The sequence below is a fragment of the Erinaceus europaeus genome, chromosome 21 (genome assembly GCF_950295315.1).
Source record: "Erinaceus europaeus chromosome 21, mEriEur2.1, whole genome shotgun sequence".
Taxonomy (NCBI): domain Eukaryota; kingdom Metazoa; phylum Chordata; class Mammalia; order Eulipotyphla; family Erinaceidae; genus Erinaceus; species Erinaceus europaeus.
In genome coordinates this window covers 27,667,580-27,688,225 of record NC_080182.1, presented here as the reverse complement: position 1 = coordinate 27,688,225, position 20,646 = coordinate 27,667,580, and the positions used below count along the sequence as shown (strand labels likewise).

General features: G+C 49.0%; 1 protein-coding gene across 8 annotated transcripts in view; it reads right to left on the bottom strand.

Moving 5' to 3' along the window:
- The window catches only part of TMCC1 (transmembrane and coiled-coil domain family 1), a 137,965-nt gene that overhangs the window by 68,919 nt on the left and 48,400 nt on the right, over positions 1-20,646 (bottom strand). The window contains exon 1 of one of the 8 annotated variants that reach the window (XM_016185557.2): positions 1,123-1,630. The exons of the other annotated variants lie outside the window; for them this stretch is intronic. Coding sequence (XP_016041043.2) covers positions 1,123-1,233 — 111 coding nt within the window. The 5' untranslated portion in view covers positions 1,234-1,630. Of the gene's footprint in view, positions 1-1,122; positions 1,631-20,646 lie in introns of those variants that run through there. 8 annotated transcript variants of the gene reach the window in all.

Here is a 20,646-nt window from a genome sequence, read left to right as displayed (position 1 = left end):
CCTCAGTTAGTTCAGCACCCTGGGACGGATGTCACTGCCTGAGGGAAGCTGCATGTCACCTGCATTTAAAATGTCCACATACTTGAAAATACAGAAACTCGAGGTTGCTGACAAGGGGAATAAACATGATTCACCAAACTGTTGAACAGAAATCTGGGGACTTTCTAGTGACTGACCCCCGCCTTCAACAGATACCTGGAATGAGAGGAAGAAAAGTCAGGAGAACACTTGTAGTAGACCTAGAAAGTCCCCGGGTAGACTTGGAGCTGAAACTTGCCACAGGAGCGGAGCGGAGTGTGAGCCTGTACACACATTCCACACGGGGGAGGGGGCGCCCGAGAGGAGCCAGCAGCTCCCCCTGCCCCATACCAGTGCTGAGCAGCCACCAAGGAAGTAAGAAAAGGCAGAAAGGCTACTTACTACTTGTTTTATTTAGACTTACTACTTGTCGAAAACTCTATCAGCAGGGAATCAACTGGGATGCAAGTGCTATGTCTTAGAATTAGGGCTTTGGAAATCAACCTCAACTCTACACAGCTCTCTGTAAACCAGCTCCGGCAGGCAATGAATATTGGAGACTTGGTCCAGCGTCCGCAGGCCTGAGTCATAAGACTGGCAGTCCCCTTTCCCCAGCGGTCCCTTGCCTTACCTTTCTTTATCTTTACAATTTCAAGGCTGATTGTTTTCTAGATGAAGCAAACTTTCCCCCCAGAGGTGCAGAGGTAAAGGCTGCAGCTGGGAGAGGTCTCTAGAGACTTATCTGTGAGACTCTGAACACCCCAGGCGCTCGCCCCCACCCTCCACATCAGACAGTGTCCCCAGGCTAACACCGGGCTTAGTGCCGGCTGATGCAGGGCCCTCTCCCCCGCTGCTAATAAAGACGCACTTTCACCCACTATCTCTTAAGAAACTGGTCCTGGGAGGCCAAGGAGCACTTCACGAAAGCGTTCACAGATGACAGCTGGGGTGGGGGTGGGGGGCACAGTCAGCCTCAAACCTTTGTGTCTGTCAGAGGAAGAACAAAAGGCGGCCTGGGCTCCCGCCCCTCCCACTGGAGGCAGACCCGCCAGGACAGCAGCGGAGAGGCAGGGGTTCCCCCCACACCCTGAACCCGCTACCCACCTTGGAGAGCTGCCTGCGGAGGCTGAAGCGCTGCACCATGGTCTCGGCCACACAAAGCAGGCGCCCGGAGCTGGGCTCTAGATGGCCGCTCCCGGGGGCCCCGGGGGGCATGGCATTCTGAGTCTGTCCGGGAGCTGCAGGATTTGCCGGGAGACTCAGCAAACTTGCGGCCGCGGCATTGTCTGCCTGGGCGGGGAGCAGGGCAGGGCGGGCAGAAGCGGCGGGCACTGCTGGTGCCAGGCTCGGCACTTCCTGTGAGGCACAGGCGGCTGGGGTCCAACAGAAGACCCACCCCTCCCCCTCCCACCGAGCCCCCGCAAGGACGGGGCACCTGACAGCAGCTAGACCCCCCAGGCCCGTCTGCGGGGAGGGGAGCAGAAAGCACCTGCCTTAAGGCCGGCCGCTGCTCCCCAGGTCCTGAGCACCCAGCAGGCAACACCCGGCCCTCAGCTTTTCTGACAGAGTCTGCCGGCAGGCCCGCGGGCGGCAGGAGAAGCTCCTCCCCGGCTCGCCCTCCTGCTTTGTCTGGGCCACTGGCTGGATGAGCCGGCTGCTCCTGCTCGTGGGGAGGGTCAGGTGCACAACACAGGCAGGGCTTCAACTTCAGCCAGGCCAGACACAGGGGAGCTGCCTCCAAAGTAACTGCCCTCTCTCTGGGACTGGAGATCTCCTACAGTTACAAGCCAGCCGCAGGGATAAAGAGCCGGGCCAGAGAGCACTTGAGGGAGCTCCAAGCAAAGGCAGCGCCTACATATAGCCTGCAGGGCCCCGTGCAGCCTCCAGGCAGGCTGGAAGAAGGGCCAGGCCCCCACCGGGTGATGCTCTCCCGGGGGGCTGCTCATCTGGGGGCTGCACTGTCCCCCCAAAGCACTTGACACCTATCAGTCCACTCACTGACCTCTCAAACAACCTTATGAAATACTTGTTAACATCCCAATCCTGTCATCACAGTGACAGCTCTTCCATTGAAAGCCCAGCATCATTTCAGTAGAACAGAGTGAATGCAAGCGGAAAAGGCAGGGCTAAGCAGCCAGGATTCTCAGATCACTTCCCAACTAGCACCAAGGACCATGCACCACTTTTTGGGATTCACCTGAAACACGACACACTTTTCATGGTGCTTTAGGATTTGTAAAGATAATACCAAATTCAAACCAATAACAGATGTCAAGCCTCCAAAATTTACTTCCACTAAAAAGAAAATAAATGAAAATTATAAATACACATAAAGGCTTTCTCCAAGAACTTTAAGTGAAAGAGGACTGAAGATATTTACCTAAAATTCAGTGACCAGGATGAAAGTAAAGATTCCTTCACAACGGAGACTCAGAGCGTGCAACGCTACCTGTAACTTGGCCTCATGGGCTGAAATCTAATTCTGAAGGGAAGGCAAGTTGACAAAACCTGCGTTTTCTGTGTCTCTTCTGTTGAAATGACAAGGGCACCAGTGCTCCAGCTTTGACCCTCTCAAAAATGAGCCGGAGAATTCAGACAGCTTCTGTGGAAGAATTAGCAAGACATGGCTTCTATGCAGCAGAGCCCCTACAGAAAGACATAATGTCTCCAACACAAGCAGGAAGTGTTTCTAACATAAGCAACTAGGATTCTGTGTTACTGCTATAAGATTTTTTTCCAGGGGGTCGGGCGGTGGGGCACCTGGCTAAGCGCACATAGTATAAAGCACAAGGACCCACACAAGGATCCAGGTTTGAGCCCCTGGCTCCCCACAAGTAGGGGGAACATTTCACAAGTGGTGAAGCAGGTCTGCAGGTGTCTTTCTCCTTCTCTATCTCGCCCTCCTCCCTCAGTTTCTCTCTGTCCTGTCCAATAAAAGTGAAAGAAATATATATATATGGCTGCTAGGAGTAGTGGATTCATAGTGCAGGTACCGAGCCCCAGAGATAACACTGGAGGCAAAAAAAAAAAAAAATTCTCCCCCCACTTACCCATAAGGAAAGAGAAAATTAGAAGAAAGAATAGCAAAAGTCTACCAACCTAGAAACACATTACATCTTGACTGCACCGGGTATGGAATACTCACAAAAGAAGTGAAGGACTTAAAGGAGAATTCTTCATTCTATCTCAAACTCATCTTTTCCCTTCCAAAACAAAAGTAAAGGTGCTCAGTGCTTCCAGTAATAGGTTCTGGGCTCGATCACTCAGCCACACAGAACCATAAGAACTCCAGAAATGAACTCCAGAAATGAACCAAAAGAACTCCAGAAAAAAGCCATAAGAACTCCAGAAATGAAGGAGTGCTTCTCTCTCAGCCTCTGTCTCACTCTTATTCTAAGACATTAAAAAAAACTGAACCGGGAGTTGGGTGGTAGCGCAGTGCGTTAAGTGCACGTGGCGTAAAGCACAAGTACTGGGCGTAAGGATCCCAGTTCGAGCCCTGGCTCCCTACCTGCAGAGGAGTCACTTTACAAGTGGTGAAACAGGTCTGCAGGTGTCTATTTTCTCTCCCCCTCTCTCCATTTCTCTCTGTCTTATCCAACAACGACGACATCAATTACAACTACAACAATAAAACAACAAGGGCAACAAAAGGAATAAATATTAAAAAAAAAAAAAACTGAACCACAGAAGTGATTCAGTGGCTGTGTGTGTGTAGCATGACCCTGGACATCCATCTCTGGCACTACATCCAAATAAAACAAAGACCAAATTCTGATTGCTTATGTGAAAGAAATTTATTAAAAATCATCTGAGCTCATAATTATGAATAAGTCCTTGATAAAAAGATAAGAAATAGACTAAATCCTTAATAAACCAAGTATCAGAAAAAAAAGATAATCTCTACATTTGACCCATTTTGAGCATCTAACATGTTTTTGGATGAAAATAGCACACTAGATCAAAGGTTCTAAAATAACGGCTGACAGGGGCTCAGAGGTCACACAGGCTCCTGTGCTCAGTGTGAATAGAGATGGGCCCTGGGTCAGAACAATGGGGTAAACAATTAATGATATTTATAAACTTCTCCAAGTTTGGAGCACCTCTCTGTCCTAATTCAGCTTTCTAGTCCTATTCTCAACTCTGACACCATCTTCTCGGACAATATTCTTAGTCCATCTGCATGTTGCTATCAGGCTCAGGCAAAAATTACTGACATCATGGGCTCCCAGTAACATATCTATAATAGCTTTCCTCTACCCTGAGATCCCTCTTCTCATCTGCTCTATTCCTACTTTTTGGTTCCTGTTTATTGTTTTCATTTTATTTTACTTTGTCTTTATTTACTTACTTATTTAATATATCTTACTATCTGCCTTTCAGACACCAAGTTACAGATACTACCATGATTCCATCTTGACTTCCCTGGGCAGATGACCTCACCAATGTGTCCTAGGACTTCACCTCCCCAGAGTCCTACCCCACTAGGGAAAGATAGAGGCAGGATGGGGGGTCTGGATCCACCTGCCAATACCCATGTCCAGCAGAGACACTCCAAAAGGAATTCTGGTCCATTCCTGCAGAGAAGGGAAAGGAATGTTAGGGGAAGATGACATAGGGGGCTCTGAGCCCCAATTCCATTAAGACCCAGAAAGAGAAGAGGAAAAAAGGAAGGACATTTGGAAGCAGCAATAGGTGTGGAAAGGATGAAAGAGAAGGCAGGACCATAGGAAATATGGGCAAATACATACAAATATAGATAGTTATAGAAATAACAGTCAACCCATATCTATGGCCTTGGGAGAACCACTGAAGTTTCCGGTGGAAGGGATGGGGACACAGAACTCTGTTGGTGGGAACACATGACTCTGGTGATAGGAACACCCCTGTTATCTCATAACTTTGTAAATAAATATTAAATCACTAATAAAAAGAAGAAAAGATAATGGCTGAATGAGAGAAACAAATAACAGAGAGAAAAAGCAGCAGCTCTGCGGCCACTTTGTGGTCTCAGGTCCAAGCAGTGTCAGAAGCAGCCTGTGACTGGGAAGCCACACCCGCTCGTGTTCTATGTGCATCCAGACCACTGCGCATTGGGCTCTTGACCTTTTTTAAATCTGTAAAAAGTTATTATGGCCTCAGTCACTGAAGTGACGTGCAGGCGGTGCATGGACAGACATACACAGTGTTTCTCAGTTTCCCATGAGCCTCTGATTCCCGGCAGCTCACCCACTGATGGAGCCACACTCAGAATCCTTGCAGCCCTTCGTGACAAAAGAGCAGTTATACACCAGCAGCCAGTAGTTTTTGGCTTCTGCATATGAGCAAAGGTAAGCGTTCTCAATAAAACTGGAAACCTGGGGAAAGACTTGGGCCTGCTGGTCCCAGTTTCCAGCATGTTTCCTGACCTGGTTTTCTAGTAATAATTTCCTTCAAAGTCACAAATGTTCTGTATGAATATTCTGGAGGGTTTTAGTTTTCCTTCACTATTACTGTAAGGAAAAGCTGATTTTGTTCGCCTAGTTTTATCTATGATAAAAACCTCACCCTGCAGAAAGTACTAACTTTGGGGCTGGGCGGTAGCGCAGTGGGTTAAGCGCACATTGTTGGTCTGAGACCAACTTCTAAGACCCCTTCTATTTTGATCATCACGTTAGGTTCACTTGCATTGCTTAACGCTGTGGTCTATTTACATAATCACTGCTTTACCTGAGACCCGCCCTGCCTACAGGGCATTGGTTTAATCCCCACCGGTTAGATGCAAGCTTGATATGCGTGCTTTTTCCTTCTCCCCACCCCCTATCCTCTGTATTTCCTCTTCCGACCTGACACTTCCACCTCAGGAGATATAAAGGACAGGATTTTCTAATGAAGAGAGACTGATAGATTGCACTGCATTCCTCCTCATCAATAAAGATTGAACTGCGTTCCCAGCTCAGCCATGAGTCCCTGGTTGTCTGTCTCCCGCCTGCAAAGCTAGCCAGCAGCACATGGTGCAAAGCGCAAGGACAGGTGTAAGGATCCCGGTTCGAGCCCCCGGCTCCCCACCTGCATAGGGGTCACTTTGCAAGCAGTGAAGCAGGTCTGCAGGTGTTTATCTATCTCCCCCTCTCTGTCTTCCCCTCCCCTCTCCATTTCTCTCTGTCCTATCCAACAACAACAGCTATAACAACGACAATAACAGCCACAATAAGGGCAACAACAAGGGCAACAAAATGGGAAACATAGCCTCCAGGAGCTGCTGATTTGTAGTGCTGGCACTGAGCCCCAGTGATAACCCTGGAGGCAAAAGAAAAGAAAATACTAACTTTGCAATGTATCTTCCTGCCCATGGATACCTATCCAAATCACAGGTGGGGTTAGAGCAGGGGTTCTCGAAAATATCCAAATTCATGACATATTTCTTATTTTTAGTCATTTAACGTACACTGAAAAAGAACTGCACTTAGCACACGCATGTTGTAAACTGAATAATTACATTGTAAGAACCGGAACCTTAAATCAGAAGGTCTTGAGTGGTATGTTTATTGACTCCTTCCCTTATCAATTTGTGGCCAGTCCTCTGACAAAGTTCCACTAAACAAACCTCATTGTTCAGACACCACTGTGGGTTTTAACCTGCTTCCTGAGATAACCCGTGGGAATGGCCGTGGAGGTGCAGCTCCCTGCCCATCGTGAAGACCACGTCTTGGGGCTGGCGAGGAGGACTTGCCGGGACTGGACTCCAGCAGTGCACTGCGAACAGCACTCTGGTCTGCCTCTCCTAAAGACTGCCTGCTTAAAGATTATCTAATGGTGGAGAGTGAGGAGCAGAATGCCACTCTGGCGTATGCTCTGCTGGGGGTTCAACTTATAACCTGACACACAACTGTAAGTCCAGTGCTCTGACCACTGAGCCTCCTACCAAGAAAAAACAAGTGCTCAAGGCCGTCATCTGCAATGAAAATCACTTGAGAAAACCTCCTTGCACCTCCCTGTAGGCCAGCATTGAGAAGTGTACGGGGTGGACACCAGCATTCCTGTTACTCAGGGGAGACCAGGAGCAGAAGAGGCACAGCGGGAGAGCAGCCTGGGCAGCTCCGCAGGTACACTGCACTCCTTCCGTGCGGGACGGACTCAGGTTTGGACTCAAGTCAGTTGACTGCACATGACAGAGAGACAGGGGCTCTCTTAAGCCACCTCCCATGCTATTTGTTACCTATTTTCTATTCCAGTTTAAAGTATTACACGAACACTAAGGCTGAAATATCACTTAATACCATTTCCCCGTTTATAGACCTGAGCTCACACAAAGGATAGATACGTCTTGCTCTAGTTCAAAATGTGAAAGCTATATCTTCCCTTAACTCACCCGTCTTCTAAGATCAAATAAGCCTGCTCTGGTAGAAATGGTCCTTCAGAGGTGATGCCAGGGACAGTGGCGTCAGTGAACAAAGTAGAGACGCAGGTCTCCCCACACCAGGAGATAGGAGGGACAATGCATGGAGGAGAAGACTGGAGTCGATGCGGAGGGTGCACTGGGCCATGCTGGCAGCTGGGCCGCGAGAAAGCCAAGGCGGTGTCTGAGGTGAAAAGGAGGAAACTAGTGGCATCTGGTGCACCCACAGCCCAGTGCGACCAGCCAGAAGGAAGCCCTCAATGCCGGGACTCTCCCCTCAGAAACACAAACACAGCACACACAGCAGCCTGCAGCCAGCAGCCTGCAGCCTGCAGCCTGGCTGGGCTAGGCTGGGTACTGCCTGAGGACCAGCGCCTGCCCTGCAGACTCCTATCCTGAGAGAGCTGCCTGAGGGGGTGGCTCTGTCCTGCAGGCCTCAGCTAGAGGGGACCAGCTCCTGCCCTGCAGGCCCCAGCCCCGACAGGTAGGTTCAGGCGGGAGATGCTGGAGTGAGAAGGAGAGCAGTGAGGTGGAGCTGCACTTGTGCCAAGTGCTGTGAGACAAGGTGGGGAGGTGGATCAGTGGATTGCTGGTTCCCAGGTGCGGAACGTGCAACCTGGTGGGTGGGGCTTGGTGGCATCCCATAGGAACAAGGCCCATCATCTGCTCTGGGGCTTTAGCCTAAGAGAAGTATCACCATCAAAGATGATACTGGGGATGCTGGGGTGAAGCTCAGTGGCAGAGCACACGTATTACATATCTGAGGCCCTGGGTTCGATGCCTAGTGTACATACGTGCATACACACAGGCACATACACGTGCATAAAGACAAATATTCTAATACGGTCAAATCATAGCTCAGGGAGTAGACAGGTTAGCTGTAGCTGAAGGACAGGGTAGAGAGACTCTCAGTCTGCAGTCTGAAAAAGTCCCAGCAATGAGTTCTGCAGAGTGAGTACGCTGAATGCTATCACCAAGCCACCATGAGCCCTTGGGTGAGCACTTCTATTCCCTTTCCTTGCACTGTACCCAGAAATCAATGGGCGTTTGCTCAGGAAATGGGCTTTTCTCCAAGCAGCACCGTACTGCACAGATGCAGAGCCTTGAAAGTGAGCAGCAGCGGGAAGCATTGTGACCTGAGAACCATCAGTAGTACGTCCTCTCTCTGCCTTGCTCCTTTTAATACCACCTGACTGGGAATGCCAGAAAAGGTAAGAAATAACTCTTTTGAAAAGATTTTTTAGGGGCTGGATGGTAGTGCAGTGGGTTAAGTGCACATGGAGAGAAGCGTAAGGACTGGTGCAAAGATCCCAGTTTGAGCCCCTGGCTCCCCACTTGCAGGAGGGGTTGTTTCACCGGCGGTGAAGCAGGTCTGCAGGTGTCTTTCTCCTCCCCTATCTGTCTCCCATCCTCTATTAATTTCTCTCTGTCCTATCCAACAACAACAACAACAACAGTGGCAACAATAACAACAACAAGGGCAACAAAATGGGAAAAATGGCCTCCAGGAGCAGTGGACTCGTAGTGCAGGCACCGAGCCCCAGCAATAACCCTGGAGGCAAAAAAAAAATTTTTTTATTGCCTCCAGCATTATCGCTGGGGCTTGGTGTGGGCACTATGGCATGCGTGTGTGTGTGTGTGTGTGTGTGTGTGTGTGTGTGTTTCTTCCCTATTTTATTTGATAGGACAGAGAGAAATTGAGAAGGAGGGGGAAGAGGCCAAACAGTGGTGGTGCACCTGGTTAAGTGCACACAGTACAAAGCACAGGCCGACACAAGGATCCAGGTTTCAGCCCTCAGCAATAACCCTGGAGACAATTTAAAAAGAGAGAGAGAGACAGAGGGAAGTGAAGAAAGAGGGAGAGAGAGAGACACCTGCAGCCTTGCTTCACCACTTGTGAAGCTTTATTTTTTCTGCAGGTGGGGAGCAGGGGCTTGAACATGCAGGTCTTTGTACATACAGTACCATGTGTGTTTAACTGGGCATACCAACGCCGGGCCCCAGGAAATAATGATCCAAAAACCAATTTTTTAAAAGATTTTATTTATTTATTAATGAGAAAGAAGGAGAGAGAGAAAGAACCAGACATCACTCTGGTACATGTGCTGCCGGGGACTGAACTCAGGACCTCATACTTGAGAGTCCGATGCACTATCCACTGTGCCACCTCCCGGACCACCAAAAAACAATTTCTTTACTCCTCATCTAAATTCTATTTCTCATACTTATTTTTCTCCAAAGAACAATAATCACATTAAAAAAGAACCACAGCACCATCTTCAGCATGCCCCCTCGGCCCCGCCGTCAGCTGTGTCTGGCCACTCAGTCTTGAGTCCTTCCAGCGCCTGCTCCAGGCTCACTGGAGGGAGTCGTCCTGCTAGGAGAATGGCCTCCTCGTTTAAGAAACTCTGGGCCAAGCCTGTGCTCAGGCCCACCCATGCGCCTGCTTTTCAGATAGCGGACGCTTTGGAGTCCTGTCTTGTTCTCTCAGGTGAGCCTCATGCAACTGTCTACAGTGCCAGGGCATGTGCCAGGGCACGCTGGACACGACCAACACCACAGGCAGCGAAGAAGCAACTCCCCTCACAGCGTACACAGGCATTCCTCCGGTGACAATGACAATACTGGTCAAAGGAAAGGCTCAAAGACCACACACATGAGCGGCCAGCAGAGCAAACAAGCAGGGTTTGTCTGTCTTCCTACTGAGAGGACCACTTGGACGTTGTTTGACTCCTTATCCTGAGCAGACCTTCTGGCTCTGACACCTGACTGACCTGCTGGTAACGAAGCTCCGTCCTCTGTCTTCTGGTCGATGTCTGCATGCTGTCACCTGTGACTACCGGCTTCGTTTTCATTCGTCAATGTGCTCTTCATGCTTTTTGTTGTCTTTCTTTTTTAAAACCAGAACTCTACTCAGCTCTTGCTGATGGTGCTGTGGGGGATTGAACCTGTGGCTTCAGAGCCTCAGGCATTAGAGTCTCTCTGCAGAACTATGATGCTATTTTCCCCAGCCCTCTGCTCTTCTCTATCAATGAAGCGTGTCTAATATTCCCTTTGCCTCCTGCACTAGTTGGTCCTACACTTGCGCTTCTTCCAGTGATCTCCCCGCAACCTGTAATGGTGTCAGGTGTATGTCGCTGCTGGGGGGAGTCCTGGGCCTCCCACCTACGCAGTACTGCTAAGTCTCCTCTGGACAAATGTTTATATGTCGTGGAAGAGTTAATTAAATAAATATTAACAAGAGAATTTTTGAGGGGAGGCTCCACAGCACCACCCGTGAAGCCCCCTAGGTGCGGCACTGTCTGAGGTGGTGTTTAGGGGCCCCCAGGGGTCGAGACCAGGGCCTCTCCAGGGTCAAATGCACAAGGCATGTGCGGTCACTGCAGTGTGCCTTAGCCCCAGACGACACCACAGCTTAGCGGCAACTTCACTCCATAGCCCTCGCCCTTGTTTCTGCGATTACTATTGTACGTTTTATTTCTACGATGTTTTTCATAAAGACTATTTAACTCTATTTAATTTAACTCTATTTAATTTGATGAGTTAGACAGAAACTGAGAAGGCAGGGTCTCGGGAGAGAGGGAGAGAGACGCCTGCAGCCCTGCTTCACTGCTTATGAAGCTTTCCCCCTGCAGGTGTGGACTGGGGGCTCGAACCCAGGTCCTTAAACATGGCAACATGTGCACTTAACCTGATGTGTTACTGCCCGGCCCCTCTAAAATGTTTTAAAACTTCATGAAAAGTACATGATCATCTAAAGCTTGGTTCTTTGACTCAGCTGGAGGAGATAGGCATGAAACTGTACACAGTATCCTGCCGGCCAGCCGGAATACCGGAGAGCTGCCTGTAGGTACTGCACACCTAGCCGGCTCTGCAGGGACTCACAGCCTCCAGCCTACAACAACACAGGAACCCGATGCAGGTGGAACCTCCACTCTCCCTCTGGGTGCAAGGCTGTGACTGGACTCCCCCCCCCACTAGAGTATCTCCAAGATTACTACGAAACCAACTCCTTGCCACGCTCCTTCAACTCGTTTTGGCAAACCACAGACTTACCATTTCTGTAGGCCCCATCGTCCCAATATTGACAACTTCACATGCCTCAAAGTATTACTTACCTATAAGACCCAATAAAAATCAGATTTCCTTCACAAGCCAAAAACTTTAGTATCTAGAATCAAAACTTAAGCGTTATTCTGTCTACGACAATATATGGCAATGGGAAGAAAATGAAGTTAGCGTGTAGTTATTCAGCAAAGAGAATCTGAGACTGTGTAAAGTGGCAGCTGCCACGACAAACAAATGGACTCCTCTAGCCTTTGTCTTTTCTAATTCGCAACAGTAACTCCCTATATTTCAAAAGGCTCTGTATATGCCAGGGAGAAAGACCGACTCAGATCACAACCAGGGAAATCAAATGTTCAGTGATTCCGACTCTGGGGGCAAAGGAGGCTCTAGTGGCCAAGTCTACATCACAGGCCCTCGTGTTTCTATTCAGTGGAAGCTTGCCTGGAGAGGAATCCACACATTAGCCCTGGAGGAGGGATTAGTTTTCCCAACTTCCAACTAAATCGGAGTAGCAGGCAAACGCCCACCAAGACAGAGAGAAGTGGTGAAGAGATGGCAGCAGATCAAGATGTCAGCAGGACTGGAGGGAAGACATGGTCCAGTGACACATCACCTCACCCTCCAAACTTGTTAAGTGCTGACAAGGTAGTGGGGGTTGGGGGAAAATCAGTAAGAACAGGCACACTGGGAGTCGGGTGGTAGCACAGCGGGTTAAGTGCATGTGGTGTGAGGCACAAGGACTGGCCTAAGGATCCTGGTTCGAGCCCCTGGCTCCCCACCTGCAGGGGAGTCGCTTCACAGGCAGTGAAGCAGGTCTGCAGGTGTCTATCTTTCTCTCCCCCCTGTCTTCCCCTCCTCTCTCCATGTCTCTCTGTCCTATCTAACTACAACATCAATAACAACAATAACTACAACAACAATAAAAAACAACAAGGGGAAAAAAAAACAGGTGGGAGTCGGGCTGTAGCACAACGGGCTAAGCGCAGGTGGTGCTAAGCTCAAGGACCAGCATCAGGATCCCAGTTCGAGCCCCCGGCTCCCCACCTGCAGGGGAGTCCCTTCACAGGCGGTGAAGCAGGTCTGCAGGTGTCTGTCTTTCTCTCCCCCTCTCTGTCTTCCCCTCCTCTCTCTATTTCTCTCTGTCCTATCCAACAACAACGACATCAATAATAACTACAACAATAAAACAACAAGGGCAACAAAAGGGAATAAATAAATTTAAAAAAAAAACCAAAAACCAGGTACATTATGCCCAAATGACGGGACAAGCAGGACTCCAAAGCGTCCGCTATCTGAAAAGCAGGCGCATGGGTGGGCCTGAGCACAGGCTTAGCCCAGAGTTTCTGAAACGAGGAAGCCATTCTCCTAGCAGGGCGACTCCCTCCAGTGAGCCTGGAGCAGGCGCCGGAAGGACTTGAGACTGAGTGGCCAGACACAGCTGACGGCGGGGCCGAGGGGGCATGCTGAGGACGGAGGATGGGGGATGCGCCCAGCAAGTGTTCTCTGAAACACAGCAAGTCAAACTTGTTATCACCAGCCTGACATCCACCCACAAGCAAGAGTTTGAACAATTCCTCTGGAAAATCTAATGAAGGAAAGACCAACAGACAGTAACAGCAAAGTGGCTCTCTGTAACAAAGCCCACCAAGCTACAGGCCTCGCCAGAGGAGTGTCCCCATCTAAATAGAGAAGCACTGTGCATGGGGCTTCGTGAACAATGGAGAGGTGCACTGGGGTCTCTCCTTCTCTCTCTGTTCTCTGATGCAGAAAGGAAAAAGAGCCTGCCAGGAGTGATGGCATTACACAGGGGCAAAGCCCCAGTGAAGGTCCACCAGTATTAAAGAGTTGTGAGAAAGAAGAAACTAGAAATATAAGCAGTGAAGAAAAATATCCAGCTCACACTAACAGACCAACGGATAGAGGTTAGAAACGTTCTAGCGGAAAAAGTAGCTCTACTGCTCTTCTTACAAAGCCTCCTGACCAGTGCAGTGAACCGCAGTCGGCTCAGTGTCCAGATGCTCTTTCAAAGTAAAGTGACAGAGTCAGGAGGTAGCAGGACCGGCACCGTGTGAGGCCCAGTTTAGCAGCCGGCGGGCGCGTCACAGACTGGAGTTCGGAGCTGGTTTGTAGCTGGTCTTGTTGTCTCTCTGTGACTCATCAAGTGAGTAGATAAAACTTTTTGTTTTTCTTTTGCCTCCAGGATTATTGCTGGAGCTTGGTGCCTGCACTACAAATCCACTGCTCCTGGAGGATACTCTTTGCCCCCTGTTGCCCTTGTTGTTTATCGTTGTTAATTGTTATTGATGTCGCTGTTGTTGGATAGGACAAAGAGAAATTGAGAGAGGAGGGGAAGACAGAGAGGGGGAAAGAAAGACAGAAACCTGCAGACCCGCTTCACCACTTGTGAGGCGACCCCCCTGCAGGTGGGGAGTCGGGGGCTCAAACCGGGATCCTTGCACTTGTCCTTGCGCTTAACCCATTGCGCTACTGCCCACCCCCCAGATACAACTTTTTGAACAACAACAACAACAAGAAAAGCAAATGAAATAGCCCCCTTAACTGCAGAGAGGAAAGTGGGTGTTACTGAGCGTCCGCTACCAGTGGGCAGCAGACTCTGCGGCACTGCTGGCAGCTACTAGCTAGTACAGCACTGGGCCAGATTCCAGGAGGACGGCAGCTCCAACCTGAACTTCACGGCGGAAGGTGTATAAGAGCAAATGGTATACTGTGATGAGACAAAGAGAATTTGAGATGGGAGTAATTTCTGAAGAAATGCCTAGGTCTCACAGTTTCTCCTAAGGTGCCCAGAGGATGTGCTTCATGAAAAGGCACAAGGAAGTCAACAAGAAGCCATGAAGAAGGGAATGCAAAGGTTCTGTTTTCTACCAGATGCAGTCCTAGGGCAGAAGACAAGCACCGGCCTCGGAGAGCACTCACAGGCCTAGAAACGTGAGGACTGTAGAAGGTACGCCACCATGAAGGGACAAGATGAGAAGAGCCTGTGATGTTTTCTCGGGCATCCAGAGACTGGCAGCCCAGGAGGCAGCTCAGTGGATAAAGCACAGGACGCCCATGCTGGAGGCCCTGAGTTTAGTCTCTAGACTCACATGACCACAGTGATGTCTGGGTCTCTTCTTCCTCTCAGAAGGAAGCCTCAAAACAACAACAACAACAACAACAAAAAGTATTGATTTCTAGTTCTTTCAGAGTATGGAAAGCTGTAATTGTAGCTATAAAAATTCTGAGATGAGATTATGCACCAAAGCAAAGGACTCTGGGGACAGCAGGGGCAGAGGAGGCTTTCGAGTCGGTGCCTGACGGTGGAGGGGAGCTACGCTGCAGGGGAAGAGTGTTTGCAAACACCCATCATGGTGAGATGAGAAGTCTGACCCATGTGTCAACAACTATACTTACCATGAACCATTAATTCCCCAACAAAAATGGAAATGAGCAGTTAACTCCAGAGACAACAAGAGTGGTATAAAAAGTGAAATGGAGTCATGATGAGAAGCAGGAAGACTTGTTCTGAACATCCTGGGGAGGCCTCAGAGGCTTGGGACTGGCTCCCCAAGATACTCAGAACAGAACTTTTAAGACATGTCAGCTGAGCACATGAATCATTTGGGAGTAGAAGCCAACTGAGGCCCTTAAGTCTGACAAGAAAACCTTCTTAAATACATATTGACAACTGGAGATACTACCCAGAATTACATATTTTTACTAGAGCAGAAGAAAATTTGAGGGGGGGGGGAGAAAAAGGGGAAGGAGAGATACCTACAGCCCCATTTCACCACTCATGAAGCTTCCTCCTCTGCAGGTAGGGACCAGGGGCTTGAACCTGGGTCCTTGAACATTATGACATGTGCTCTTTACCAGGTGCACCACCGCCCAGCCTCCAGATTTATGATTTTTAATACAAGTGAACTTGTATAAAAACCAATAATAAACCAATCAATATAGCAAGATAAATAGTAAGGCATCTGGTCTCCATCACCGGAGAGCCCAGCCTCCCCCCCAGCTCTGGGCCCCTGTCCCTCCCCTAGCTCAGGACCTCTACGTGCCCATTTCCCCCCAGCTCAGAGCCTTTAGGTGCCTGTCCCACCTCCAGCTCAGGGCCTATAGGTGCTCATTTCTCCCCACTGGTTTTGGAACCAATGCCGTACAGACACCCCACACGGATTTAAAGTTAGCTTTCTTTCTCCCCTGCTAAGCTGACTGCCCAGCCAGTTGTAGAAGAAGCCAGAGGGCAGGGGTAGTTTTTCTTTCCTCACTGAGAATATTATAAAGTTCAAACTGTAAAAATATTTGCATTGGCATAAGGCAAACAGTATGTTGAAAATTAACTCAAAATTTAATCAGATGTGGACAGGAGAGAGAATAAGAGCACCAAACTCTCCTCTTCATTGTAGATAAACATGCTATTTGAAAAATAGCTATTAAACCCCAAACGTGGGTCCTAAGCTGCCTCTGGGGAGGGGGGAGCAGGAGTTCTGGGGAGTGGGCAGGAGGTTTTCTAGAATGTGACGTCATTTGATGAACACAAGTGGTTTGTTTCTGTGAGCTGGATATCTGAGGGAGAAACCTGTTTGCCAGTCTGAGAAGCCGAGGATGACAGTGAGTCCCTGGAGGCTGTGCCCCGTCATGGAATGCTTAAAGTAGCAACTTCAGGGCTTATTCTCACTGTGTACAAAACATAGAGGTGACCTAAACGCTTGGGCTCAACAGCTGTCTCAGACTGAGCTCACGGAGGGGAGGAACGCATATCTGAAATAGCAGTCATTTCTTCACTCTGTTCCTGTAGCTCATTGTTGGCCTAAGGTCATGGCTCAGTCTCCCTTTGTTAGGGAGCTTTGCAGACTCCCAGCTGAGCACAATACACAACTGTGGGTGGAGTCACAGTGAATGGGAAGAAACACAGACCAACAGGAAGAAAAAAGTCTCAAGGTTCCAAGTGTTTAAGGAGAAAAGAAGTCAGCATCCACAGAAAAAGATACGCTCAAAACACTCAACTGCAGAGAAGAATGGCTGGATATTTTTCAAACTGCCCATACAATACTGTTGACTGGTGTATTTGATCTTGTGCCCACCGCTGTGGATTCGCAGCTCCCCAAGCTCGGCATCCCCCAAACCATCAGCCCAAAGGAAAAAGCTTCTGCTACAGAGCCTGGTCTCCAGCTTCAGAGTGGACAAGGGGGGTGGGGGTGGGGTGACTGAAAAACTGACTGACTTTTTGTTTTCCACGGGGACTCTGCATCCGAACGAGCCCGAGCCCAGTGATGTTCTTAGGTTTCCTCCTTCCCAGAGAAATGGTAAGAGACAGCAAGGGAGCATGAGGCCACAGCCCTGCCTGCCCCTGGCTCATGCAGCGCCCCCTTGACACAGTGCCTCCATGTGGGGCCCTGGGTTCAACCCTGGGACCTTGTGCAGAACAATGTGTACACTCTACTGAGTCAGAGCTCTCCCGGGCCCTGTGCACCCCTTTCAGCCCCACCTAGGTGCTTGGGAAGTTCTAGGATGGGGCCTGGGTAACAAGGAAACCAGTGGTGATCAGAAAACTGTAATAATTAACTACTAATTTTTCCCTTATTTTGTTGAGTTATCTGCGAACCCAGAATGTCACAGCTCATACTTTAATGACAAATGGTATTAAATAACTGTAAGGGAAAATTATGCTAACTTATTTCCAATGTTACTCATCTGAAAAAGATGATATGAGTCTTTAAAAGTAGTGCCATAAAAAAACCAAACGGAGGCAAGTTAAAAAAAAAAAAAAATCAACCTTTGTCACTACTCACAGTCTTCTGCTTAGTGAACCAGTGTTCTCTGATTCCCAATGTCTCAGCCCTTACCACCAACTGTGGACCCAGGTGGTTCTCACACCTTTGAAATGTAAAGAATTCTCATTAAGGGTTAACTCGGGAATTCTTAGCTTTCTTGCTGTAACTGAAATCCATGGCTGAGCTCCTTCCCCCAATCAGAGGCCACAGTGATACAGTCAGATGCACTGATATTTTCTCTCACTCACTTAATTATCTTTTTATTTAACTTGATTTTTAACTTGGGATCCAAATATTTTTGTAGTACATCAACCAATAAATCTTCCTTAGTTCTTCTTACAGATTTCTCATCAGATTAGTTTTGAAATCAAACATCAGTTATATATTTTAAATAATTCTATTTGGGAAAAACATAGCTTCAAAGTCTATAGATAAAGTGAGAAAATAAGCCAATGCCTAATATATATAGTGGCCTAGCAGTATGAACTCTCAAAAGTACAACTGAATCTGTTCCCACTCAATGACAAGACCACAGGTCACTCTGATATTAATGTCAAAATAAGTTAATTTTTAACAGATACCCACTAGCTCGCCAGTTGCCTTCTTCCTTGAGATGAAGCACTGCATTATGTGCTTCATAATGACAGCAGCCCCAGTGGCCACCTTCTCTAACACATGGGCCTGGCCCGTCTCTCACTCTGCAGTCTCTCTGTGTGTTTCTGGAAGGGAAGATCGTGTGTTTTGGAAGCCAAATTCCCCTCCCACAATCCTATGCCTTATGGCTACTGATAAAGAATTGAAACACCTCCTGAAGAAAACAGAATTCGTGTCACAGTTCATATTCCTTCAGGAGTCTGGTCTGTTTGGAGTAAACATGAAAAGAAGGCTCGATGCAAAAGGCATCTACATCGTGGTCAACTTTGTAAGACATGTCCACGCAGCTCCACTTGAGTAGTCACTGGCTGGCCAGGGAAGAGCACTGTGGGTAATCACAGTATCTCTGGGGCACTGTTATTATTGCACTAAAGGAAATACATTCTGGTCTCTGAGCTCGGGACGGTCTATTTGCTATGACAAGCAGCCCAGCTTTCCTCTGCAAAGTCCTAGTGGAAGCATGAAGTCTGCACTCACCCTCACCCTGCAGCGGGCAGGCGGCCCCTGGCCTCACCCACTGATCCTGGTTCAAGTGCTCCACCTGGTGGTCAGCTTGGGAATCACCCTTCCATAATCACCTGTCTTCCCTTTGGGAGACAAGCACCCACCCCCGGGCTTTTTTGTTTTGCTTATAATTCAAACCACCTCAATTTAGAAATCTCTTTCATTTGGACAAAGTAGAATTTTCCAAATTACCCAAATTGGGCAATTTAAAACTTTAAACCGACTGATTATTTGCTAATGATTACGGTGAATAAAAGGAAATTTTCTGTAACGTGCTCAACCCGGTGCGCCATCTCCCGGCCCCTAAAGGAAATTTTCTGAGAGTCATTCACAGATGACAGCAGTGTGCCCTCTGCTGGGAGGTCCTTCCAGAGGCCCGGCCACAGGAGAAGCAAACAGCAGCAGGGCTCAAAGAGCAGCCTGAGGCAGAGAGCTGGTGGGCCAGAGCTGCTCACAGCACCCCGGTGCAGGGAGGTGGCAGGGGGAGGGGCAGAGCTGCTCACAACACGCAGTCAGGACAAAGGCGGTGCCTCTCCCCTGTCCTCTGCCCACTGCTGTCCAATCTGTTGCTGGGAGCAACACACAGACCATGAAGCTGGTCTCTCTCGGTGTGAAACCGTCCCAACTCTTTGAGCCTTTCACCTCCGAGAAATTACCAGGTGAAGACTTCTCCCTCTCTTCTAGCTCTACCTTACCTGCTGCCCTGCTAACTTCTAAGTCAGTCACTACTTTACAGTACCTGCTTTTCTGTCCATACTGCAGTAATCTACAAGCCCTTCCCAACTGCAGGCTAAGAAAGACGGGCTCTTTTTCCCTAAATGTGTGAGTAAAGAGGAAATGAAAGAATGAACTCCAAGATGCGGGGGGCTCTGAAGCCTGCGCCTTGTTCCCCGCTTGCTTCTAATCCAGCCCTCCCAGAGCTTCCAGAGCTTTCCTTTCACTCACTGCTACTGTTTTCTGAAATGAGGGGTGTTTAGGGAGTGGTGACTGGCACTAGTGCACTGTGCCTGAGGGATCAGAAATTTCACCCTATTCTAGATGACTTTCTGGGTTAGCCTGAGAATCTCCAAACCTTTTAATTTTTTTTATCTTTAGTTATTTATTGAATAGAGCCAGCCAGAAATCAAGAGGGAAGGGGAGACAGAGAGGGAGAGAGGGAGAGAGAGACCTGCTTCACCACTTGTGAAGCCTCCCCCCTGCAGGTGGGGAGTGGGGTCTCGAACCCGGGTCCTTGTACACTGTGACATGGGCGTTCAGCCAGGTGCTCCACCCCCGTCCCCTCTACAAACCCTTGAGAACAATGAAATTCAGAATGACTTTTCCCACAGAGATAAGCAGCTGACTCACTGTTGTTCAAGTTGGTGGATGCTTCACAGTCCAGTAACTCCTTGGCTACACCCCGCCTATCTTCATGTTTCTCTACAGCTAGAGGGACTGTGGGATAGCTTGTCTGGTAAAGTGTGTGCCTTACATACTTAATTTTAGAAATCTAACATATTTTCAGCGTGCAACCCTCCTTAAAAAATCTGCAGTTAGGGGGCCAGGCAGTGGCGCACCTGGTTAGTGCACACATGATAGTGCCTAAGGACTCGGGGTCAAGGCCCCCGTCCCCACCTGCGGGGGGAAGCTTCATGAGTGGTGAAGCAGGGCTGCAGGTGTCTCTCTGTCTCTTTCCCTCTCTATCTCCCCCTCCCTTCTTAATTGCTCTCTGTCTCTATCCAGTAATAAATAAATTTTAAAAAACTTGCAGTGAGAGTTCTCCACCCCAGCCACGCTGCCAAAAGCAGTTCCGCTCATGTTGCTAAGTCACAGGCCTCTCCCCTCCTGCCACCAGGGTCAGCGCTGGGGCTGTGTTTTCACCCTGCAGTCTTCCCCTGGCATGAAGCCTTCTCACCAGAGCCCACCAGCAGTTGCGTCTTAGGCTCAGCTCCTCTTCTCTGAACCTGCCTGTCCCTAATTACAGTAACAGCCGATTATGGGTAGGGCTCTGCCAAGCTTCTCAGGCTAAGCCTGACTGACAAGCACATTGTGGGCAGCTGTCAGCCTGGCCCACGACCCCTGTGCTGACTGCACTACCGCTCTGGCCACGAGCATGCAGTCACTGTCCGTGTGGAGACGCAGAACAGTGCAGGCTTACCCTGTACCGTTTGTAAGTTAGGATGACGTTAGATGGTATTTAATACAACCACCTCAGCTGGAAACCCAAACCTCGAGAACTCAACTGCTTTCCGGCCACAAGGGCACATG